We start from the raw sequence: 26,447 nt of genomic DNA on the forward strand, positions 1-26,447 counted from the left end.
GAGCAAAAGTGAGTGTTCTGTCGATAAAGACGGCACACATGGGCAAGGATTACTCTGCACGTTATGGAGACAGTGTGTGTGACTAGTTAACAGAGCTCAACAGATGCTGTTCCACCTGACAGTCTTACTTAACAGTAGGTTAAAAAAACTCCCCCAAACCTCGAACATTAAGGCTTTGGCAATAATTTCAACCACTATTGTAGAGAAGCTGCCAAATCTTTTGTTGAATTAAATGACGGTGGGGTGCCCAGTAGATCCCCTTTGGCTGTCGGAAAGTGTCTCGTCCAATGTGCCATGATGCCACGTAGGAACAAGTGGCTACAAGGACTGTGTTCAGCTCCTTGTGTCTTTGGTTCAGAGACCTGCTTGTTACCTGCAAAGAGGGATTCGTGTCCAAGTGCCAGTGTGTTTAGTGTTACAATAGAGGCTGAACCTCGATTACCCTTTGGTGGCAGTGGCCACAAACGTCTTTATTACCGCTGACGTTGAAGGCAAAGCATGGAGGAAGGCAAAGCGGCTGCCGGCTTTCTGCCCCTGTGCTCCCCGAGGTCTCAACCGCTCTCTTCACGTATATTCTCTCACATGTACATATTTGCATTTGTTTAGCCCACGTCGGGCGCCCACAGCTGCTGGCGTTCCAGTGGATGTCCACAGCCCACCTCATCCTGGGGCTCTCCCCGCTCGTGGCGGTGATTTACGTGCAGAAGGGCGGCTCTGTTCTGCAGCACCCAGCCCAGGGGACCGAGCCCTCCCGTCCGTCTGTCCTGCCGTCCCGCCCGGGGTGGAGCCTGTCCGCCCTCCCCGCCGCGGAGCTCCCGCTCCGGCTGGAGCTGCTGGAGGCGGCGGCCGCGGGCCCGTCCCACATAAAAGCCCGCTGCCCTGCCCGCTGCCGCCCTCACTGAGCCCCGCGGCCGCCTGGGGACGGCGCTCACCGGCAGCTGGTCATGGCCCGGCGCCTCAACCCTGCGAGCTAGTCCCGGGGAGCTTCGCACGGACCGGCTCTGTGCTCCCGCCTCCTGCCCTCCGCCCGCTGCTCCTTCCCCGCTCCTCCCGCAGAAGCGCTGCCTGGAGCAGAAGATACTATCCCGCCCGTGTGTGCACAAAGCCCGACCGCCCCTTCCCTCGCCGCGCCGCCATCGCACCTTCCCGCCTCCTGCCCCGGGGCCGGGCGGGCTCGCACCCCGTGCTTCGCCGCCGCTGTCCCCGCCGAGGATGCGGGTGTCGCTGCTGAGCCCGCTGCTCCTGCTGTCCCTCAGCGCCGGCCCGCACGCCGCGGAGCTCCCGGCCGCCCGCGCCAAGTGCCCGGCCCGCTGCGATGTGTCCAAGTGCCCCAGCCCCAGCTGCCCCAGCGGGTACGTCCCCGACCGCTGCGGCTGCTGCCTCATCTGCGCCGCGGGCGAGGGGGACTCCTGCGGCCGCAAGGAGGACCCGCCGTGCGGGGACAGCCTCGACTGCCGCTACCCCATGGGCAAGCGCTTCGCCAAGGGCGTGTGCCAGTGCAAGCTTAGCGCCCAGGTGTGCGGCAGCGACGGCCGGACCTACGACAACATCTGCCACCTGAAGGCGGTGAGCCGCAAGGCGCTGCAGCACGGGCTGCCCGCCGTCGCCCAGGTCCAGAAGGGAGCCTGTGAATCGGGTAGGAGCATGGTGGGACCTGTGGTGGGCTGGGTGGCTGGGCGGCACGGGGGAGAGCTGGCTTCCAGGGTAAGAAAAATCGTGATTTTCAGTGGCCTGGGAAGACTGGGTGGCTGTAGGGACCGTAAGAAGCTCCAAGGACGTGGCACCACACCCAGCTGCCAACGACACCAGTGAACTGCGGTGTGCGGAATGGGTGCTCAGGTGCTTTCTGAACAAAGGTGTTCAGGTGCTTCTCCTCAGTCCTCAGTGTGGGCTCGGGCTGGGTTTGGGAAGGTTTCTCCTCAGTAACATGGCTGTGGATGTCTTGGTGACGTGCAGGTTGCTGCTGCAGTGCACCTGTGAGAAGAGGTGAACACACTTGACAGCACGGGAGCCAGAGGGATGGAGGGTGTTCAGCTGCCTGGGCAGCACCGCGCCCACATCCTCAGCCGTCTCCCCTTCTGAGGCCAGAACACGCTGGCAGGGCAGCAGTACAAGCTTGTTCTCATCCTGCCAGTGTCAGCTTTGTTCATCGTGTTGGTGGTGACGGCTGAGGTTGGGTGGCATGACCCATGAAGGCTGTACAGCAGACCCACAGCAGCACATCCTGCATGAACTGAGCGGGGACCCAGGAACACTTGTGCTCCTGGGCCATCCTTAAATGTCAATTTTGGAATTATCACTCAATCACCCTGGTGGTGGGGGTGTTAATCGGATTCACCTGACAGACATCACTAGGCAGGAAATGCTTCTAAAAACCAATCAGGACAGAAAAAGCACCAAGTAGTATATAAACCACCTAAACAATAGTGTCTCGCCTGGTTTGTGTTCTTCACAGAAAGGTTTTATAGTCTTGTAGAGTCTTAAGTGGGGAAAAAATGCCTCAGAACCTCTTTTACAGTATAAAAATATTGACAGTCAGGATATCACATGGTCTGTTTGTAGTAAAGTACTGAGGCCTTTGCTCAAATACTGTGAGATACTATGGCAACTTCAGGCTTGATGATTTAACTTTGGAAAGATTAGTAATCATTTAAGTTAGTAATTTCTTTCTAGCATTAAAATGTGTCTCTTTATGGAAGTTTTCTCTTTCCATGTACTTATTCCAGAGTCTTTCCATGTACTTATTTATATGTTATTTTAAGGATTTGCTATTGCTACCTTTCTCATAGAGTTCCTGGAAAGAGAAGTCTTGCGCATAATGGAGTTCTAAAACATGCATTGGTGTTTTGCTTATGTCTGGTGAACTAACCATCCTGTTTATTCAAGGCAAACTGGCCAAAATTATTGGGAGGGATCAGAGGGAATAGGGCTACTGTTGTAGCCTTTCTGTGAACAGGGGACCTTTCATACATCCTGCTATTGAGAGAAGGTAAACCAGTTCAAAGAGGGGGTATTCCTGGAGTTGCTTTAGGAGTATCTTATCAGAGCCAAGAATTGCCCCAAATGCCAGCCTGGAGCTGCAATGATCAGTCCCTCTAGTATTTTGTAGTTATAAATTGGGTTTGCCTGTTCCTTTTCGCATAGGAACAAGCTTTAGTACTCCTAAAACTTGGCTGGAACTGATCCATGTGAAATAATCAGAATGTTTAACCAAAATGAGTGAGTTAGTCTGCATCTGAGGGCTTACTGAGTCCTTGGCATTTGGTATATATGACACTTTCTTTAAGGAATCCTCCTGTATCTACTGTTAATAGGCTTAGGAATTTGGAGCCGTGAGGCAGAGGTAGCATGTTTTTTTTTCAAGCAACTATTTTAGTTTTCACTTTATTTTGGCTTTATTTTTTGTCCCAGAAAACCTCAGCTTAGATGAAGCATCTGGTTCTCTGTTAAATTTTAATTTTTTTTATTCAGTTCTACAGCTGCACAAACTGAAGCTCAAAGAAACTGAGTGTCTTGCCCAAGGTCAGACTGAGTTGGTGGTTGAGCCAGGAATAGAACTCAATTATGGTATTTAAAAAAAAAACAACAATAACATGCAATGGCTGTAATGAGAGGCTTGGAAGAAAGTTGACAGTTTAAAATTGCTGTCAAGTTTCTGTCTTTTCCCTGTTCTTGAGAGAAATCTGGCCTCAGATGACTCAGTTTGAAGGGATAAGCTAGTTATGAAGTAAAGCCAGTTTTACTTAACCATCCATATACTAAAACAATTTTGGATAATGGAAGCCTCCATCAGTATGACTTGGGCCCTTTTTAGAACATGCACTGACCCTGAGGAGTAGTATCTGAAGTGTCTACTCCTGTCCTTTTTCCAGTTGCTTGTGTTGATGCTAAGTTGGAATCTGGCTGTGATGAACCAAGATTGGCTGAGAAACTTAGCTGTAGTTTCCTAGTGACAGGAGTCTGGTGAACAAGGATGCATTAAAAAGAACTAGTAAAGGATGCAGGAAGGAAGGGAGGAAAGAGGTGCCCAGGGTGATTGAGTGATAATTCCAAAATTGACATTAAAAATGGTTTTTTTGTTGTTGAAGTCCCAGATTAGCTTGAAGAACACCATGCCAAATTCCAGGTTCTGCATACAATGAACTAAAGGAGGTACATACTGCATGAAGGTACAGGAGCTCCATAGTTGGTGTTCTTCAACATGCCTGTGCCCTGAAAACTCTTACTCACACAGTTCATCTTATGAACAGACCCAAGGTCTTCTCAGAGATACTGATAGGAACAGCCTGCGGAACTCTGGAGCGAAGTTAAACTCCATGTTACAAATACTGGTTTTTTTTTTTTCCCTGCTTCAACACTAAATGTTTATGGAGGATAACCTCTAATCAAAGACTCGTTCATACAGAGCCCTGTTTCTTAGGGGAGCAAGTTTAATAATGACATGTATTGGTCTATTAAAGTGGCAAACTTTTCATTCGAAGAATTCACTTGGTTACCTGCAATCTATGATCAATTTATTTCAGACTCAGTTTTTTGCACAAAGGGCTGCTTTTGATCTTTCAGTACAACTTTCTTAGTACAGTTAAGAGTTCCCTGCAATGTTATTTTGCTAATAGTTTCTGTGAAGAGAGTTTAAATGTCAAAAAAGTTGTATTTTCTTACCTAAGATGAGGAAGCAAATTTTTTTTTTTTTTGAGTGCTATTTTGTCAGTGGAACAAGGAAACCTTTGAGGCTGGATTTGACACTGATCATTTGCTGGTTTCTGTCCTCTGCACTGTTAAACTGAAGTCACTCTCAGAAAGTGGTCATGATGTGAAGCCTCACCCATGTCAGTCAAATCTTTGCAAGATACGATCCTAAAAGTTCATTTTTCTAAGAGAAATATTTGAAATACAGTTAATGCATAAGCAGAGTCATTGCACACGGTTGTGCATGGGGTGTTTGGAGTGTGCCCATACATAACCTTGAAGATAGAGAGGAGCAACTTAGTATACAATTACTTGCATTTTTAAGAAGTTGGTCCAGTAAGAGATATTGAAGTCTTCTACTGGTGTTATTGTCATCAAAGCCTTGCAGCTGCCTGCAACTGTATTTAGGGAAATACTCTGCAAGGTATTAGCTGGAAAACCAAACTTTAGTCACATTCATGTACTGCTTGTTTTCATTATGTCTGAGTTTAGTTTGAATTCCTGCAGGTGAGGATGAATATTGTACAGTGTTTGGTATATAATTCAAAGTATAGAACTTCACTGCTTTGTATAGGATAGCTAACGGGTGAGAGATGCTCTCGTTGCATCTCTTTGAGATTCACTTGGGAAGGAGGAATAACAAGCATGTAAAGTCAGTGAGGTGTCTATGCTGGAAGGCTTGTGCCAGTCTGTCTCTGTCTCACCCTTGTGATTGCTGCATTGCACGAGAAAGCCACTTTGGTGTTGGTTCACCAGATTGTTTTCATCTGTGCACGGTAGACATCCATTGTATAAACAAGTTGCCTGAACCATAATGTGGCATTAAACTCACCAAGGCTTTATGGTCAGTGCACAGCTATGCAACTTGATCTTAATGCTGAATTCATCAGAAAAGCTGCCCATGAACCTATGTTTCCAGCAGATGTTTCTGTTTTTTAAGCAGAGACATCATAATCTTTTATTTGTCTTTCATTTCTTTCCATGAAAGCACAGTAGGGACAGTGTTTATCCCTGGTGATCAGATCTGCCAGGTTGCACTCCACCCTTAGACATAATAATTTTGCTGAACGCACAGATCTTTTCTGAAGCTGGTTTTAAAAGGGGGATGGGGAAATAGCCTTAAAAGAATGAGTTTCCCAGGCTCACAAATTCTTAATGAATATAAAATTGTGGATTGTAATACAATGTATCGTCTTTAAGAAAGCAGTGAATGTGATTTGGTTTAATTCTACAGAGACTAAGTTGGCAGATATTCAGAAATGTTCAGTCTTTTGCAAATGTAAATTGGTCCGGGTTTATTGTCTTCAGTGGGATTATGATGATTATTTCTGCTGAAATTTTTTTCCAGCTCTTTTCATACTAGGTTAACTACAGATTTGTTGGAGTTGTTTCTGGTTTTACAGCAGTGTTAATGAGATTGGAGTGGGTCTATTGTCCCAATAAGTAAAGTAAATAAAACACTATTGAATGAACTCATAGCCTATAGATAACGTCACTATCCAGGAAAAATCTTAAGCTGATAATAAGGATACTCCTACGTGACAGACACTTGAGTTTAGCCATGCAAATCCAGTGTAGTTGGAGCCCACAGAACTGGAAATGTAAGATCACTCTTTACAAAATAGGCTGAAAATCTTTATCTCCTCTTTATGCACTTATATCAAAATCTGGATTTTGAGTGTTTTGTGAAAGGAACTGGAGACCTGAAGATCTAATAGCTTAATTGAAATGATAGGATCAAAGTTCAAGCGGGCTGAAAATCTGGTTGATTTTTGGCTGTGGAGCAGATTGGGGAAATCTAGTTCTTTTGACTAAGAAATCCGTAGACAGCTAAAGACTCATGCAGTATAAATTTGGTTTTGTTTCAAGTACAACCTGGTTGCAGCACCTTTGATATCTTGGTTATACAACAGATGGTTAATTGGATTAAATTATGTCTTCTTGCCAAGACAAATTAGCTGTGGTTAGTTTGAGATGATTTTGAACATTCAGTAATACCATTGAAAACAATGCATGTTGTTGAGAGACCTCTGAAAAACTATGTGGCAAATTTCAGGGGGTAAATTGGTCAAAATCTGCAAAGGTGCTGTGAACTCAGAGCTGTTACATGATCAACCCGTCAGAGATCCAAGAGCTGTGTGGGGCTCCACAAGGCAGCAGGAGTGTGTATGTAGGGAGATACATATTTAATTTTATATTTTAGTAAGAACAGTAGCAGCAGCTAGTGTCTACCAAGTAATGCAAATTAAAGGATAGATTCTGCTACTACTAATTCTAGTATACTACAGTTGTAACACTTGTATTCAGGGTGACCTTATACAGTGTATACAGTGTTGTATGTTGCTTCATTCTTCCATTTCTCAGGCTGCAATTCCTCCCTTTTGAAGTGTATTGAGAACTTCTGATTAAAACCATCAGTGTAATAATTATGCATTAAAATGCTATTAATAATAACCAACACTTCAGTTCCCTTAAATAGGGCTGCATATATGAGAGTAAATGTGAGTCTGCAGTTACATCTTCCAAGTCCATAGTTTGAGGTCCTGGCACATCATATAATGTGTTTAAAGGTTCTGATCCCTTCCAGCTTGCACAAATTGATTCAAGAAAGATCAGTTTCCATGGAGGCATCTCAACTTTGTAAGTCAGTTTTCATCAGTATTTAATCCCCACCAGAAAATAATGAGAACAGTTCATCTCTAATCAGACCAGTAGATCTTCAGCCACATCTTTCATACAAAGTTTGAGTTTCTGTTAATTCTTGATCCTCCTTTGTTTCAGGTTTTTCTTTAATATATAGTGCAGATTTGGATTTACTTTCAAGTTTGAGTATTCTTGTCTTCTGACCAGAGCAGGGAGGTTCTGGACTTCTGCTCAGACTGAGAAATGTTTTCACTGTGGTATGAAAAGAAGACAAGCTTTGTTTCAGTTTTACAGTCTCTTCTCTGTATGCTGCATTTTATTTCCTTCATCTCTTTCCATGCTTACATTTATCGACTGCATCTTTCAGACGCTTTCTCTCTGCCTCCCCAAATCCTACCTGGAAAGCCACTGCCACCCACGATGTTTACCTGGTGGCTAGTCAGGAGTGATGCAAAACTGAGTTCTTTGGCAGGCATCTTCCCCTGCTTTTGGCCATGTGCAGTGCTGTAACAATTTGGCATGGGAAGAACAGTTCAGCACTCAGCAGATGCAGAGGGGTTTAGTTACCCTGACTCACATAGAGCTATGCTGATTTACACCAGCTGAAAGCCTGCATTCATCGTTGTTTTTCCCCCAGTTCCATGCTAGTTTATCAGCTGAGGGTCTATCCAACTGTCTTTCATTGATGCATGGTCATGTCTATTAAGAAAAATGTGATGGTAATGTTATATCCTGTCAGGGACCACTTGTTGTATATGCAAGTGTTCAAAGTCATGTTAGTAGACTTCAAAGGATATACTGCATAATCAGGCAAGCTGCTTGTGAACTGAAGGTAAGATAAATCTTCAGTGACCTAGTAAGCAAAATAAATAACAGTATATTGTGCTTACATTTGACTGTCCTCTGTGATTCCTGTTTGCAATGTCTCTTTTAAACTAAGTACTAAACCAAGCATATTCAGTTGATTAGAGGGATTTTTCAGAATGCGTGAGAATGTACATAAAAATAATGGGCTGAATCTAGTCTTGCCAAGCTGTTCCTTTTGTTTATTCTGTATCATATAAATTTAGCTTGCTAAATGTAAGCATGGTTTCTTTCCCTTCAGAAGTAAATCCCATACCCAGTAACAGGAAAAAGAACTCACAGACTTCTGTGAAGAAATGCCTAATTGTCTTGATCTGGTTTCTTCAATCCTTTTTCTTTTGTACCAGTGCTGGGTCCATTCTGTAAGTTCTTGTCGTTGCTTTAGGTCTTTTGCTTGCTGTGGTAATGTAAGGCCTTGCACTTAACTGACTTCAAAGGTCCTCTGACACTTTCCACTGAAAGCTTCCTGAGAGACTGGAGGAACTGTAACAGTTCTCTGTCACCCCCCTATCTAATAAATTCATTCAAATAATAGAATATACCAGTGACACATCTTTTTTGTCAATAGGTTAAACTCCATTGTGCTGTAATCTTTATATTTGTCCCAAATAATTTACAAGTTACAAGGTTTAATGGTCATAAAGCACCTGCAGATAAGGATTGCTCAGAATGATCAGAGAATTAAAATTACATAGACTGTGAAAATGCATGAGAACTCAAACATTTCTCTTTTCTGTGTATCTTTACTTTCTGTTTGATGCCTCCTACCTGCTTTCCTTTTAAACACTTGGCTAAAGGGGCAGCTGATGAAAGAAAAGTATATACTTTCTTAAGACAGAATCTGTATCTGGACTCATTGCTATGTTATGTGACCTAGAAGTAGGCAAATCTCAAATCTTTAAGACCAGGTCTTGACTTTGTATGCAAGAGCTACTGTGGAGTAAATTCATCCTTCAACGTGAGTTGAACTTAGAGTAAATCATGATAGTGCAAAGCATCACTTCCGAAGAGTTGATAATATTTAGAAATGAGAATTTGGAGCCTCTTTTTCCTGACTAAATGGCAGAAAAAGAACTGTATCTCCTGGGATAAACATGTGCTGTTGTACGAGATTTGAAAAAGTCAAAAATGTTATTGCTGTACCTGGTTACAACTTGTTTACACCCTTCCCTAGACCCTATATTTAATTTTAAAGCATCAGACTGTAAACATGAAAGACTGCTATTTGAGTGTGGTGATATGTCCCCTGTCACATGTTTAACATATGTGGTGATATGTCCCTGTGTATTAGGGATTGCAGAAAGTAGGACATTCTAGCACAAGCAGTATTATTACTTTAGGATGTTGTGATGTTAGAATCCAGGATGTTTTGATACTAGAAGCCAGGATACTGTGGGCTTTTTTTCTTCTCTGTAATATCATCATTCCACACAATTATATTCACTATTCATAAATGCTTTGTGTAGTGCTGCTTAATGTAGTACCACACTGGCTTTTGTAAAAACTTTTAGTAATGTATTGCTAGGCCCAGCTGCATGGGGCAGCTTAAATGTGAATTTGCAAAACTTTTTAGGGGCGAAGGTTATGATTTGCAGCAGGTTTCTAATGTGTCTACTTCAAAAAAATTAGAACTTGGGTTTTAAATGTGGCTCCCAAATGCTGCAGCTGTATTACTCAGCACTTGTTAGACCACATATAGAATACTGCATCCAGTTTTGGATCCCTCAATATAAGAAAGGCATTGACAAAATGGAGTTCAGGAGAAGGTCATGAGGATGGCTGGGGGGACTGGACATATCTCCTGTGAGAAAAAGCTGAGTGTACTCTGCTTGTTCAGCCTGGAGAAGAGAAAGCTCCAGGATGACCTAACAGCAGCCTCCCTGTGCTCATGAGGTTACTAGGAAGATGAAGCCAGGCCCTTTACAGTGATGCATAGTAAGAGAATGAGAAACAATGGGCACAAGTTGAAACATGAGTCTCAACAAGAGAGATTCAGAGTAGCCATAAGAAAAACTTTTACGTCACAGGGGACAGTGAAGCAGTGGGACAAGTTTCCTAGAGTTTCTGGAGTTTCCATCCTTGGCAAGATTTTGCAAATCCTAGCTGGACAGAGCCCTTGAGCAGCCTGGTTTGCCTTTGTAGCTGACACGGCTTTGAGCAGGAGGTAGAACTAGAGACCTCCTGAGGTCCTTTCCAGCCTTACCTATCCTACAATCCCGTGTGTTTTGGATAGTAGTTAGTAGTTGTGCTGAGAAAAATGCTTGAGAAAGGGCTTGTAGACTTTAAGAAAAGTCAAAGAACTTACAGCTAAGTTAAGAATTTATAGCTAAGTTATGCTGATGTTTAATTTTCTCAGGATCAAACAAAGTGCTGAGTTTTGAACAATCTTAATGACTTTGATTCCTTTTCCAATACCTGTTTGGAAACTGTTCTAGAAGGAGAAATTGACCAATTCAAGGCAGGTTTATCTCCCCTCCTTGCTAAAAAAAGGTATTGTCTTATTAACATATCCAATTCTTTCTGCTAGTATAGGTCACCTACAGTCCAACAGCCCAAGATACAAATTCAACTTCATAGCAGATGTGGTGGAAAAGATTGCACCTGCAGTTGTTCACATTGAACTCTTCCTCAGGTAACATTTTCCATTCCTTTTGTTTTAGTTCCATTGTTTAACAAAGGTCTACAAAGTTTTTTCAATGTAGTAATTTTCCTTTTGAATTTGTGATGTTTACAAAATACTCTGAAACATTACAGCAGGCTCATTTATCCAGAGAACCACACATTTGTGTGTTTTGTTCCTGTGCAGTAGATCTATTTTATTGGGTTTACAGTCTTTACAGTACTTTTCATACAGTCTACCCTGGAATAATTGTATTTCATTGTTGAAATTTCATCATCTCTTCAGCCTTCACTACCATGTGTTGCTTGTTGTATTGTCATCTCAGTTTAAATAAAAAAAAAATAATCCAGAAGGTAAGCTGGAAAAACATAGCTCTTTGTTGCTTATACTACTTTTAATGAGAGGTGATTTTATTTTGGCAGGGAGAGCACTAAGAGGTAGAATGTTGACCAGATGTAACCTATCTAAACACAGAAATTACTTCTGATAGGGGAAAAAAAAGTGCTAAATTTGCTGACTAGAACATACCAATATTCAGTGTACTGAAGCTGGAGCTGAGGTGGCAAGTTCAACATTGAGTGCTCAAAACAACCTGGGAGGCAGGTTTAAATGAGAGTGCTAAAAACAACCTGCTGTCAGAACAAATTACTGCAAATATTACATGTACTACATTACCTGAATGTCTTTCTGCCTGGAGTACTCTGACTTTGCATAGGCCTAAGAATTTCTTGGAGAATTTTTATAGACCTTTTTAATATGCAAAATCAAGAAAATCATGTTTTTGGAGACATAGCTTTATGCACATGGTGACTGGTCTTTTGAAACAATGTTACACCTGTAGATGTTTAAGACCTTTTCCTATGTAGTTAAGATTGTGCTTTTCCTGTAAGTAGATGTTTGTCCAGCACTGATCCTGGGCACTAATTGTGATACATCTTCCTGGGATTGGCTCCGATTCTTTACTGCTGAATAGGCCAGAACTTTCCAACAATATCCTAATATGGACCACATCTTGGAAGAAAGAAGAATTTGTGGGCCTTTTTCTTGTTTTCTACCCAGGCACTTTCTGTTCTGCCGTCAAATCTAAGGTCATTACTGCAGTTGTTCAGAGAGAAAAGTCACAGTACTTTAGACAGTTTATAAAGTTCTTTTAACTGTCTATGTTGCAGAACATGTTGTTTCCCACCAGGTTCTACCCATTGCTAGTCTTTTTCATTTCTTTCTTTCAGATTTCTAGTCCTCTTGTCCTCCAAAATAATTTTCCCTTTGGTTTGCTTTTTCCTGCCAGTCTATGCTTGGGCATCATGATCCTCTTAGACCTCACTTCTTCCTTTTATGCCTTTGTCCAGCTGCAAGGTTCCTTCTTCTTCCTCTTCCCTTTTCCCAGTAGAGGATCAGTCCATTTGTCAGACCAATTATTTCCTGTCATTGTTTTCTTCTCGTATAAAAAAAACAACTACTGGGATCAGATGGGCTCCTGCTTTTTTTTTTTGGTCACCTAGCCTCTGTGTAAAGAAGCCTATAGACAGAATTGGAAACCAAAGGAAAAGAACCCTGCTGGTTTTTTGTAAACCTCAGTTCCCATATCCCCGACTGACTAAAAGAAGTCACAATTTTCAGTAGAGGATCCTTTTTTTTGTAATTTTTTTTTAAATTTAATTTTTGTAAGGGTTGTAAAATTCACCATCAAATGCTTTGTTGTTTCTCAGGGTGACAGGTGTTAAATGACGTCTAATGCAATCTTCTCTCGTGTTTCCCTCATGACATACAATTACTTGCTTTTTGTACAGGCACCCTCTCTTTGGTCGAAATGTCCCGCTTTCCAGTGGATCTGGGTTTATTATGTCTGATTCTGGTTTGATTGTGACCAATGCCCACGTGGTGTCAAGCACCAATGCAATATCAGGGAGACAACAACTGAAAGTGCAGCTACAGGATGGAGATACCTACGAAGCAACCATCAAAGACATTGACAAGAAATCTGACATTGCAACAATAAAGATTCATCCTAAGGTGAGTGGCATAAAGTGATGAATGACTTCATTTGGCAACTCTGTTTCAGTTTCGTTTAGTACAGAGCAATTGGCTGGAATATATGTTTAGGGATTGCCTGGAAACATATCTGTGGGAAACAGTTTCCAGGCCTGGAAATTTTTCATATCTTTAAATTACTTTGTCTTCTATGCTAGAAACTGCTAAAAACTAAAAAAAAAAAAAATGCAGCTCATTTCATATGTGGCAAAATTCTGCTATCTTTACCTGAAGACCCAGGCTATTTTGGCTAATCCTTCTACCTTTGTGCCAATATGCAAGGACTGCAGGGTGGTGCATAGTGTAGAGAGAGTGGCAGGCTGATCAACAGCTGTTTTGCATGCTGTTTTTAGGAGGAGAAGGGAACAATCTGCTGAAAAATGGGGAAATCTCTTTCAGAATCTTGATGGCTTTTTTTTCCTGGGTGAAATTGCAAGGAACTACTGCTAACTGTTTGTTTCTGAAGACAACTTAAAGCAGCAACACTCCTGGCATATGCTTTGGGTATATGATAGGAGTGGCTCTTTCATTAATGTAATGGAAAGTGTATGTTGCTAACTTGTTGCTAGTTTTTAATCTTTCCAATCAGGTTATTTTCAAGTATAAACTAATGCGTATTTCTTTCTTTCTGCATTAATTTAAGAAAAAACTACCAGTATTGTTACTGGGACAGTCTGCTGACCTGAGACCAGGAGAATTTGTGGTGGCAATTGGAAGTCCATTTGCCTTACAAAACACTGTGACAACAGGTATTGTCAGCACTGCTCAGCGAGATGGCAAAGAACTCGGCCTGCGGGACTCAGACATGGATTACATTCAGACAGATGCTATTATTAATGTAAGTACTAGGCATGTGATGAGTTTCCCTTTACAGTCCTTCCCCACCAATTCGGTATGAAAATGCCTGCTTTGAAAGATGAATCCACTAAATAAAAGCAACTTTGTTTAAAATCAGTGATAGACTCTTCTTTTTATAAGAGACTATGCAGTGTCTATAAGATGCACTGTGAAAGGTATGACAAATAAAACTACCCTCTTTGAGGTTGTCTGTGGAGATATTGCATAGGACAGACCCTTCTCATTCTGTAGATCTTGTACAGTAACACATGGTTGTATCAACCAGCAGTAAATCAATACATTTCTATCTCTGCTTGCTGAGTTGCTCTGGCCAAGCAAGTTTTAGAACAGAGCCAAAGTTTCTTTCATCTCCATACATTAGAACCAGATGGAGTAATCAAATTGATACTATCTGCTTCAATTTAGTGACAGGACAACCAGGTAAGAACTTAATTAAAGGGCTGGGGTTTTCTTATTGCTATTCCTCTTTTCCCTCTGCACATCACATACTCCAAGTAAGAATCCAGATGTGAAATAACATAAAGACTGAGATACAGTTTGGAATTAAGGGTCCTAGCACTGCATGTCATATAGAAATACATGAAAATAATGACCCTTCAGAGCAACCTGGAGGAATCCAGAGAGCTTAAGTGAAGTCCTTGGGTGTGTATTTAACTTGTGCTAATCCTAAGAAGAGCACTGCATGCACGTCTGGGGTAGAAAATAGCCTGAAATGTTATAGTTTAAATCTGTTATACATTGAAAGGAAAGTATTTTCGAGATTTATTTGTTGGACTCAATGTCAAATTTGACATTACAAAGTGCTTCACAAATGGTTATTGTCACAGACTTGAGAGAAATTGTATAGGGGGATAAAAGAGTGTAATTATTTTTTTTGCTAAGATATGACATAAAAGTGAACTTTTTCAAAAAACGTATGATCCAGGAACTGAACCTCTTCAGACATTTAATTAGAATTACTCTCTTCAGTTATTTAAGGAGACTAGGAAAACTTAGGCAAGATGGGTAACCTGGGAGCACAGACTGAATTGGTGGCAGAGACAGAATTAGAACATGGAATTCTTGACTTCTTGATTATACACATTTTTCAAGCTCAGACTCCTTCCTAGTATGTATACTTAAGCATTCACTGCTCTCCAAAGCTAATGGGCAGGTTTAGTCAAGGATAGCAAACTGTGTCAGCACTAGACCAAAGGAAGAGTGTGATAGCAGAGGAGGTGAGGATAATGGCAATATGCTTGAATTGCTTTGCCATCTGAGACCACAAAATATGAAGATGGTCCCTGGCATAAGGATGCTTTGTGCTTAGCTAATACACTGGTTTTCTCTTGAGAATGGGAGGAGTCTGAGAGCTGGTCTATTCAGAGCATTCCTGTGGCTCAGCCAAGACTTTCCTGCAGGAATGTGCGTGCAGCTGCCTTCTGCGAAATGCTGGGACAGCAGGAACATGGGGCAGGAGAAAACCCTAACCCATATGTTCCTAGATGGAGCTATATTGTATGTGCTGTTCTTTCATTATCACATCCTTCAAGCAGAAGACAAGTGAATGAAAGACAATGTGCTGAGGAAGGCTGAAATTCATTATCTTGGTTCCTTTGTGTCATTCAGACATAAAAATCAAGTGTACAGCCTCTGATCAGTGGAGAGGTACTATATAAGGAACCAATCTGTTTGCTTAAATTTGAAATTTGAAGCTATTTTATAAACTTTGTCTGGTTTATTTTCCTGAGAATCTATAAGATTTTCACAGTGCTATCTAAGCATAAACAGTTTGTGTCTCACATTGCTGTCATACATCACTTAGCTTTTGTTTCTTTTGACTGGTAAGTTGCTGCTCTTGGCTGTTCAGCAAACCTGCTTGAAAACTCTGGCCTCACTCAAAAACAAACTTGTTGAGCCAACGAAGATGGACAAGCAACTTCCCCAGCTCATTTCCTGTGGTCCTGTTGCATGTTTCCTTTGAAAGGCATTAGGTATTAGGCAATTTTGGGCTGCTCAGAGCCGCTACATGCCGTCCCTAGAGAGGGTTGCATATCTGTGGTTACTAAATCAATCCTTATGTACTAGCTACCTCATAGCAATATGCTGTGATTAAGTATGAAAAAACTGCATTCTTCTCCAGTGGAGAGTGAGAGACTGTCAGGGTTACAAACCAAAGTGATAAATAAAACTGTATGAGCATCTCACTGAAATATAACTTTAAATAACAATTAATTATTTCAAAACCTTGTTCTGACAGTTTTCAGAAGTATCAAAATACTAGTTTTTAGCTATTTAATAACTCTTCTTAAATGTATGGTCTAACTACTTGGAGTGGTAAGTTGTAGATCCTAACTCAAGGCCTGTTTATGAAATGAAAATAATTCTAATGATAAGAGCTGAGGAATGGGTGGGGTAAAACCTACCTGTAATCTTCTGTGATCAGTATTGTTTCCATCAGTGCTGCCTAAGAAATGACCTCCTCTCTTTAATTTACCTACAAACAAAATACTGTTGGAAATTAGAATTACATTTCCTATAGTGAAGCACTAATTTATTGTTCCCTTATGTCATTTTTACAGTATGGAAACTCTGGAGGACCTCTAGTTAACTTGGTAAGTCCATGTGAATTGGTTTTGTTTGTTGGTTGGTTTGTTTAGTTTCAAGCTAGTTTGAAATAAGTGGAAGAATGTTCTTTTGGAGAGATTCACAGGTCATACCAGCTTCCATTTGCTCAAGCTAATGAAGCCAGTGCAAACTATGCAAATTAGGTCTCAGTTCATACACCATAGGAAAACATTTCCCCATAGACCAGAGGAAATTTTACACAGCAGTGAGGAATATGGGATGTGGTATGAGCAGTTATGCTCATTCACACTGTGAAACCTGGGATGCACAACAAAGATGAGACCTAACCTGCACAACTATTTTAAAATAGATGCCTTTAAACCAGCACTGGTTTTGCAGGTCAGTGACCTGTGGCTGTAGTGGTAGTAGAGAACACTCTTGCTGAGTGGTCCTTGGATGAACAAACTGTACTGTAATCTCTCTGGCCATCCCAGTTAAATGCAAAATGGATAATGAATCAGAGCCCAGATCCTCCCTTACAAGTAATGTTTATTTCTGGAGTGATTACAACACTCCGAAATTTCTTATGCAAGCTTTTAACGTGAAATGCTAGGCAGTGAGCTGAACCCTGTCACTTAAGAGCAAATTAATTGGGTGTTGTCTCTCAACAGGATGGTGAAGTTATTGGGATTAACACTTTGAAGGTCACAGCTGGAATTTCTTTTGCTATTCCTTCAGACCGTATCACTCAGTTTCTCACAGAGTCACAAGACAAGCAAAGTAAAGGTAAAGTCTGCAAGAAACAATGACATCCTCCAATTATCATCCTGATCCTGGTGAAGTGCCAGAAGACAGGGTTCTGGGATCCTATTACTGAAAGGACTAGCATCATTTTACAATATAGAGCACCACAGACTTGGAAATAGAAAACAATTTCACAGAGGTGGGAGAGACATTTTATTACTCAAACACCCAAGGAGCAGACAGTATCTGTATAAATCTAGGAAATAGGGCCTCTGAGGATAGTGGGGACACAGATGAGTCATTACTGTCTCAAATGATCTTGAGAACAGATGATGACTTGATGAAGGAGTCTTCTTTTATTTATTGTCCAAGGAAAAAGGAGATTAAGGTATGCTGTGGAGAATAAGGTGAAAACCTTTATAAACACCTGTCCACAGATGGAGTGTAGTGTGTACCTTGTCAGTAGAACCTGATCTTTATTTTAACATGGTCATCTATGTCAGTGCTATATTATGATAGACTCTCAGACCCTGGTGCAAGAAGGGCTGTGTACTAATTTGTGAGGAAATACATGGGAAGATGGGAGAGAAACAGGAAAAAAAAGAATGGCCTCTGCACCAAAGAGCATATAAATCTAAATATGCTGGCAACTGACAACTGCAGTACTCAGGACTTTTTTTATGTGCCTGCATTGTATCTGTCACCCTGTTCTAGGTGTCACAGTAAATGCTGCACAGCTGAAGCTGATCTAGTAATGCTGCATGCAGGCCAAATCTTGCTTGCTCTTTTGCTTGCCAATTTATCTGTCCACACCCTACTACTCATCTTTTATCATGAGTGTTGGCTGCTGCTTCTTCTCTTGAATCTTTTTGCTATTAATCTTGTCTTCTCCTGAGTTCATCCAGTTCCTGATGCCAGGGTTGTTTCCCCACACCATTCTCCTCTGTGTTCTTTCAGATTCTGTTATTTCAGAAACTTCCCTTAGTTAGAGGTTTTAAAGTTATGCATCTCCTTGTATATATGAGACCATCACAATTCTGATGAGTCCCCTCATCTGTGTTTTGCTTAATTCCACAAATTATGTTGTTTTCACTGTTGATTTGAGGGGAGTTATTGGAGGTGTAGATGAAAGAAGTTGTTAATTATGTGTGGAAAAGTACATTTCAAATTAGCTGACATAATTTGTTGGCCAACAAGTCAAAAGGCCTGTTTATTCACCCAGTTTACTAACTGATTGTTGGCTTCTGAAACAAATAGGTCTGTACCATTAGTGGTTACCCTTCAGAACCAAACTGCTCATCCCAAACCAGGGAGGAGCAGTGGTTCATCCTGCAGGAATGGCCTTAGAGGCACAAACACAAGCCTTGAGCAGAAAGCCCACCATCTACCAGTGGGTTCCTGGTGATGGGCTGGAAAGTCAGTGAAGGTTAGAGATACCACTGAAATCAACTATCTTGCTCCTTCAGGCACCTTTGCCTCTGGAAAATGATGAGCCTGCTGAGCCCAGCTAAGGGCCCAGAGATAACTTTGCCTATGGAACCCCAAGAAAAAACATTGTGGAATATTTAAGTTTATGTTATGATTGTAACATACAGATTTTTAGGGTTTTTTTAATCATTCGCATTATCACCTAATCAAAAGGATTCACACTTTCTCTTAGTGTCAGTGAGACTGTCACTGCAATTTTAACGTAGTGGGTTTTGTTATTTATTTATTTACTTTGCTTCTCTGAATTACCTCTTGTACCTTTAGGCTACAGACAGAACAGCTGTTTAAAAGTCACTTAAAATCAATGCATCTCTGGATGTATAGAGATATTTTCACCATATATTTGAGCCCTAGTTTGTAATTTTTAGGCCTTTACTAATAATTTTCAGGTTTATTGTATATTTGTTATTTCTTGGCATAATGAATTTATGAAGAAGAATTTTTTGGGGATTTTTTTTTGTTATGTCTTATTTTGCTCCAATTATATTGCAGTAGTTTCACTGGAATCTTTCCTTATGGTACAGTTAAGTCATAGGAAGAAGCTTAAGGATATTACCATACTACTCTTAATACCATATTGCCTGAAGATGATAAAATTCCCTTAGGATACCCCTCTTTCCAGCTTTACTCTGGAGATCAGATTACTATTACTGTGAATCCTCATTTACATCCTCAGGACACTGTGTTAGTTGTGATTGAACTATATGCTTATCTATGTATTTGGATGATTATTACTGATAATTATTACCAATAATCACAGGGGCTGCTTAGGAGGCTTGCTGAATATAGATTCAGACTACTGATTAAATTCAGCTGTACAGTTCTTATAAAAGGCATACTGCACACAGTTCACATTATAGACTTGAGCTGTCCTTGGTTTCTGTTTGGCAGTGGAATATCTTACATGCTTTCAAGACTGCTCGTGCAATCTGCAAGATGAGCTTCAAGTGCAAAAGTAAAGAGCAGAGAAACAGGAGTTTTACATGCCACTTGAATAAAAAGTACAGGATCCATTTCTTCATCTTGGTGAAATCTTGGCGCCACTGAAATCAGCTGCAAGGAGGATACTCCTGTGCCAGAGTTACTCTTACCCATAAGAGTTTGAGTAGATGACCCCTTAGTTTGGATTTATCAGTTCTTTTTGCCATGGTTTATAAGCCGTAAACACTCTTGCCTTCAGCTGGTGTTTATCTGTCAGGTTTGTATCTCTACTGTTACAAGATCAATAAATAAAGTTTAACAGTAGAACAAATGTTTTCCATACTGTGGAACAAATCTCTGTAAACAGTGAACCAACTCTAGATACTTGGGGTTAGCTGCTTGTGACTTTCTATTAACACAAAACAGATTTAAGTTTAAACTAGTGGTTGAAGTTGGTTTGCTTTTTACCTTTGGAGCTGGTATTTAATCTGGCCTGGTGTTTACAAAATTAAATGAGATTTGAGTATCTCTCTCTGCTGTGCTCTGCTCCAACTTTAAGCCACAATGGTTTCGCATTTGCTCAACCTGATTTTTCCAACATACAAACCTTCTTTTAACTACTGCTGGGACTGCACACTTTTGATGTACTTCTTAGTAAATCAGTTGTAAAACCTCACTTTATTCCTGTTCTCCTAATTATTTTTCATTCTGCCTCATGATTGCTGCTAAAGTAACTCATAGCTCACATAGCTTACTTTGTGCAACTGCTACTTGCAGTGTGGTAAACTTACAGCAGAGAGAGGGCAGAAGGCCTTTTTGAATTTTAACGCATGAACAGGGGTGAAATAATACCCAAAAGATGAAGATAGAATGAGACTTTTAGTTTTGAAATCTTTAGTTACTAGATTTATTTTTTTTCCCTAAAGCCTTATGTTTACATGTATCATTAGGCGCTGGAGAAATAATTCCCTTTGACTCAGCAGCATTTCTGCTGTGGTTTTTCATTCTTGCTGGTTTGTTTCTTCCAAATTAATTTCTTTTGTCCCTTCTTTCATTTTTCATTTTTCTTTCACGGGAACATTCCTATCTCAGCCCCCAGAGTATCCTTTGTGCTTCTGCGTGTTTCTGTATAACAGAGGCAATGACCAACAGCAAATTGTTTAATGCAGAGAACTGTCATTAGAGAGTCTGTCACTGATGTGCCTTTTGAAGGGCACATTTAATTATCATTTAACTATCCACATAGCAGGGGCCAGGAGATTATCTTCAGGTGGGATAATTGTCATGTTTGGATATTTTTAAAAAGTGAAAACTTACATGTATGCCATGCAGACTAGAGAAGCAGTATGAGCTAGTTCATGGCCCTCTTGAGACTTCGATTTTGAGTAATTGGACTTCATGACACTCTCACAATAGCTGATTTGGATCTTGATAGTTTCACTTCAAAATAGAAAGGAGGCAGAACATTTCAGAGGAAAGCAGGGATGACAGTTACAGATGTAAGATTGTGTAGAGTGTAGTAAATCCAATGTTTAGTAGTCAACATTTTCAGTGATCCTGAGGGGAATATTGGACATGCATAAGATTCAGAACTAGTTCCTTTACTTAGGAGTATTTTTCTTGGAAAGAATAGGAGTTGGAGGAGTCCATGTACATCATCTTTTTTCTCACATGAAAACCTGGAGAAACTCAAAGATCTTGTGAAGTACTTGTGCTGGAACAAGTAAGGGGAAATATTGTTTCATACCGGATGTAACTAAGTACTGGAGCACTCATTTCAGGAAGTCATAAGTAAAAAAATGCATTTTTTTTCATAGGACAGCTGTGCAATATTATGACTACTAAAAGCCAACTACAGAAATGTGGTGTTCTGCCTAAAGGAGTGAATTTTCACCATTTAAAATTAGAGTCCTGGCTAATTATAGAATAGTTTGTATTGGAAGGGACTTTTAAAGGTCATCTAGTCCAACCCCCCTGCAATGGTCAGCGACGCCTTTCGCTACATCAGGTTGCTTAGAGCCCCATCCAACCTGACCCTGAATGTTTCCGGGGTGGGACATCTACCACTTCTCTGGGCAACATGTTCCATTGTTTTACCACAGAAATAAAAAATTTCTTCCTTATATCTAGCCTCTGTCTCCCTGTTTTTAATTTAAAATCATTATTCCTCATCCTGTCACAATGGGCCCTGCTAAAATGTTTGTCCCCATCTCATATAAGTCCCCTCTAAGTACTGTAAGGCCTCAATAAGGTATCTCTGGAACCTTCTCTTCTCCAGGCTGATCAGTTCATCCATTCCTCAAAGCAGAGGTGTTCCAGCCCTCCAAGCATTTTTGTGATCATTTTGGCTAAGATCTACCTGCTGGGTTTTTTTAATCTTACTTTTCGTTCTTTGGGGTGCAAATAGCAAGCCATTTACAATCAGTGTGAGTCTTTAGGTTGTCCTATCTCAGAAAGGTGGAAATTTAAATTTCTTTAAATCTCATTTCTACATTTTAATGAGAACAGCATATGATTAAATTGTCTTGACAAGTTTCAGATTAAATGGTGGTAGGTTATGAAATTTTCCGTTTGCTGAAAACATGTGATACTAGATCACAGAAATTTCCTGAATTTCTTGAACGAAAAATTCTCACAGAGTGTAAAGAGCTTTTCTCTTACCTTCACTTCCAGGGAGAGGGATTGTCATTCTGTACACCAAGGCTTACCAGAGTTTAAAAAGTAACCTCAGTGTAGATGCTTATGATTTTGTTTAGCTTTGTTAAGCTGATACATCCTGTTTTAATTTTCAGATATTTTAGGTCATCAGAGTAGTTATTTTTGTCAGTGTTTGGCTAAATTTCTTAAATATCCTCTGTGTTACTTTCAGATGGGAAGAAACGTTTCATTGGCATCAGAATGCTGACAATAACACCTGCGTAAGTATCTTAAAATGTATGATCATGCATACAAGATGTGGTCAGTAGTGGCTCAGAACTTTATTCAGCTTTCATTACAAATCTCCAGAGAATCCAGAAGTGGTCATTAGTTTCTAGGAAGTCTGCAAATGTTTTAATGATATTGGTGAAATCTCTGTTCTGAGACTTGAAAATTCTGTAAACACTGATAGTGGTGGATGCCATGTTCAAAGCTGAGGGAAATTAGGAAGAACCTGAACACAGATTTTGGCTCATGATGAGGAGGTCTGGAGTTATACCAGGTTTTAGGTGACATTTAAACAAGCTGCTGCTTTCAGGTGACTGTGAGTACCAATGACAGATCAGCTGATGGGGGGATAGTTTGGGTTTAGTTTTATCAGTGAATACCATGTGATGTAAGATTTGGTGCCTAACCATTAGCAACTACCTTCTCCAGTTAAAATGCTGAACTAAAGCTCCATGCCTCCATGTTAACAAAGCCAGAATATGGACACTCTCCTCCACTTCTTTACTGTCTGTTGTCTCTCATGGTGCTTTGTGCCTTGCCATTACCCAGATATATTCTGGGATAACAAACGAGGGCTCTTACGCAGGTGTTCTTTCCCAGCAGTAGGCACATTTCCAGTGTGGCAGTTGACTCTGAAATTAAACAAGACAATTTCCAGCTGGGTTTGTAGTGAAGCCATTTTTGTTTATTGGGTTACACTCTTGCAGTCTTCCCTGAAGGGTCAGATCCTCAGCTGGAATGAATCAGTGTAATGGCATGAACATCACGGAAGGAAACTCAGAATGTTCCTTTGAGTAATTGTGAAGTGAACACTGTGAGATTTTACGGCTTTTTTGGCATGTAATGAAGCCGTGTAAGGTGTCTGCAGGCCTTTTTCTCAGAAAAAGACTACTTCACCTTGTGTGTTTGCTTTAGTCGTTTAATTGTTAGCTTCCTGAGTACAGTCAAGTGAAGAGGAATCTTTGCAGCCATTTTAGTTTGCTTTCCATCTTGAGGACCCCAGTTTTTCATGGCAGACAGCAGAGTAATCCATCCTTGATCTAAACCCTTTTGTTTTTAGAAATGGGTTTTAACCCACGCTGTACACAGACCTGAAATGATGTCATCAACTCTGAAATGAGGGAATGTTTGTAGAGCCTTTATTTTGCAGCCTTGGAAAACTTTCATAGTTCTGATATATCTGATGGCTGAAATTATCAAAAGTTCTGTTGTTCTAGATAAAGACAAATTAGGAACAACTTGCAAAATAAAAGAAGCAAAATAGTTAGCAAATTTCTACTCCATCACCAGCCTTAACTCTTTGGGCAGAAATGTCTTTTCTCCCTGTACACACCTAGAACAGGGAGTGCTCCTGTCCTTCTGCTCATGTACAGGGCCCTCTGTGCTACTGCTACAGAGAGCAAAAGTCAGATTGTTACAGAAGATGTATGAGACCATTAAGTAGTTTTGATTCTCGCAAAATCTATGTAACTTGTTTAAATCCAAATTCAAATGCCCTACATTTTCATCACAAAACAAGGGGCAAACAGTTAATTGTTAAGTCTTTCCTCTTTTATCACAAAAAATTTAAGAATAAATAAATAAAAGTGTTTGAATGCTTCTTCTTGTGTGGTGTAATCAATGACATTTTCTTCTTTTAGCTTGGTGGAAGAACTGAAGCACAACAATGCTGATTTTCCTGATGTCAGAAGTGGAATTTATGTACACGAAGTTGTTCCAAACTCACCTTCTCATAGGTATGTAGAGCACATTATTTTCTTCACCATGTTTATATCTCCAAATAGATACGAATAAGGTAATATTTCTATTTATATTTAAGCAATTTCTCATACCAGTCTTGATCTGTATTTAAACAATTAATAATTGTGCCTTTAGGTTTAAAATATTTGTGCTAAGATTCTACTCACATCTACAAAAGTGAAATATTTCAATATCAGAGCTGTTTAAATCATGGAATTGTTTAGATTGGAAATGACCCTTAAGATCATCAAGTCCAACTGTTAATGCAACACTGTCAAGGCCACCACTCATGTCCCTAATGCCACATCTACATCTCTTTAAATACCTCCGGGGGTGGTGACTCAAGCACTTCTCTGCTCAATCTCTTCCAGTGCTTGAAAACCCTTTCTGTGAAAAAATATTTCCTAATATCCAATCCAAACCTCCCCTGGTGCAACTTGAGGCACCCCAAATACCATGGACAAATTTTATTTTTGTAAGGTATACTGAATATTAATAAATAGAAATTTGGATTAAGTTTAAACAGGAGACAGGATAACATTCACAAAAGACTGTCAGAGCTGTTATCTGAGACAATGCTTCATCTTAGAGGAAGAGACTATTTGACAGAACAGTTGCAAAATAAATAAAATGTATCTAAAATTATTTTGGGAATTATTAAAAAGATGAAAAAGTAACAAAAGAAGCTATTCTGGATTACATTTGAACAGCAAGAGACAAATAATTTGCCAGTACTTCAGCTGGTGCACTCTACTTGTCTTGAAATTTTGAGAATGGTTGAAATAAATACTGGAGACATGAAAGCATGATCTTGTAAATGGATGGAGTGAAGTGAGTCAATCATGGATAAAAGTATTTTCTGTTTCTCCTTTGCTGTAGTTTTGTGGAAGTCAAAGAGAAAGTTAGACTCATAGTTTTTGCTGTTTTAGAAGGAAATCCTCAATGAAAAAACCCAAACCTGATTTTGCATTTAGCAAATACTACTCGTTATTCTTTTGCAGTCAAAAGGGTAGGATTTCCCTTCAATGGAAACAAAAACAAGTGACAATTTATCACATCAGCAGAAGAGGTGGTGAATAGCTTTTATACTTTTTCTCTACATAGAATGCATACTTACTATCTCTTTCTTCTTGTCTTCACAGAGGAGGGATCCAGGATGGAGATATTATTGTGAAAGTCAATGGGCGTCCTTTGATGACCTCCAGTGACCTGCAAGAGGCTGTGATGAATGAATCACCTCTACTACTTGAAGTTCGACGAGGAAATGATGACTTGCTATTTAACATTGAGCCTGAAGTTGTCATGTAAATAGAATTGAGGAAGCTCTCACCATAATTAAACTCACGTATTCTGGAACACTAGATACCTCCTTTACAGCTACAGTAATTATACTTCCTGTTGACTAATGACAAGGTGGACTTACTTAATTGCCTGAGCCATTTCTGTACATAGTAGCTAGAATGACTTAAGCGATGCCTTTTTTAGAAGATTTAAATTTCAAAGAATCTTAAGAACTGTCTTCTGGGGAGGAGGAGAAAACCAAATTTTGGATAGCTGGTAGAAATGGGGCCCACTTCCAGTTCCTTCAGGTTCAGAGCAGGTTCAGTTCTGCATTTTGAAAGACCAAAATACTACTGGAAGTGAGGAAGCACAAGAAAGGGAAAATTATTCTAAAACTACAGTCATGGCTGCAGCAGACCCAAGCTATTGCAATGCATAATTGAGCTAATTTTTTTTCTATGTAACTTTTTCAATGTGAACCTATTATTGGCAAAGCTTGTATTTGTTCTTAGTGCTTCTGTGCTCCATGTCAATGCAGGCAGATTAAATCTGTAAATATCGAAAGGAACAAAAATGGTATCAGGCTATAGAGTGTTACACCTAGGTCATGCGATTTTGGGATATAGTAAATGATTCTTATAGAATTAATGCCTTATTATATATAAATCAAAACGTTGTGCTGAACAAAGTTAAGTTTGAGAAAGTGCACAGTTTTTTAAGGATTTGATACAAACTACTTTTGCATTTTACTGGTAAGCTTTGCTGTAAAGTTGTTACACTACTTTTGGCTTGGACTGTGTATGTTTCTACTGTAAGGAGATTAAAGTTTACACAAATATTGTATTGGTGCAAACCTCTTTTCAAACAAGTCAGTCTTTCCTGTCTCTTCTGTCTGACTGGAATAGATTCTCCCAAGAGAACATTTTCTCGCGGAAAATTAGATCCTGATGTTGTGACAACCCTTTGCATCCTGTGATATAATTATGCTGCCCTTATTTAGACTATGTTTAGAAATGCTTTGCACACAAGTCATTTATTTACACATTTTTCCATATTTGTGAATTGTGCTTTGATGTCACTTAGTATCTAGCTGGGA

At 40.2% G+C, this 26,447-nt stretch overlaps 1 protein-coding gene across 1 annotated transcript; it reads left to right on the forward strand.

Moving 5' to 3' along the window:
- The first annotated feature begins 885 nt into the window (after window positions 1-885).
- Window positions 886-26,192, forward strand: HTRA3 (HtrA serine peptidase 3). The gene is made up of 9 exons (XM_064653336.1): window positions 886-1,636; window positions 10,729-10,828; window positions 12,607-12,829; window positions 13,491-13,685; window positions 16,267-16,299; window positions 16,924-17,038; window positions 22,275-22,323; window positions 23,971-24,066; window positions 25,213-26,192. The coding sequence occupies exons 1-9, from the start codon at window positions 1,213-1,215 to the stop codon at window positions 25,376-25,378; spliced, it is 1,401 nt and encodes a 466-aa protein (XP_064509406.1). The 5' UTR covers window positions 886-1,212; the 3' UTR covers window positions 25,379-26,192.
- Window positions 26,193-26,447: the final 255 nt, after the last annotated feature.

The sequence above is a fragment of the Pseudopipra pipra genome, chromosome 4 (genome assembly GCF_036250125.1).
Source record: "Pseudopipra pipra isolate bDixPip1 chromosome 4, bDixPip1.hap1, whole genome shotgun sequence".
Taxonomy (NCBI): domain Eukaryota; kingdom Metazoa; phylum Chordata; class Aves; order Passeriformes; family Pipridae; genus Pseudopipra; species Pseudopipra pipra.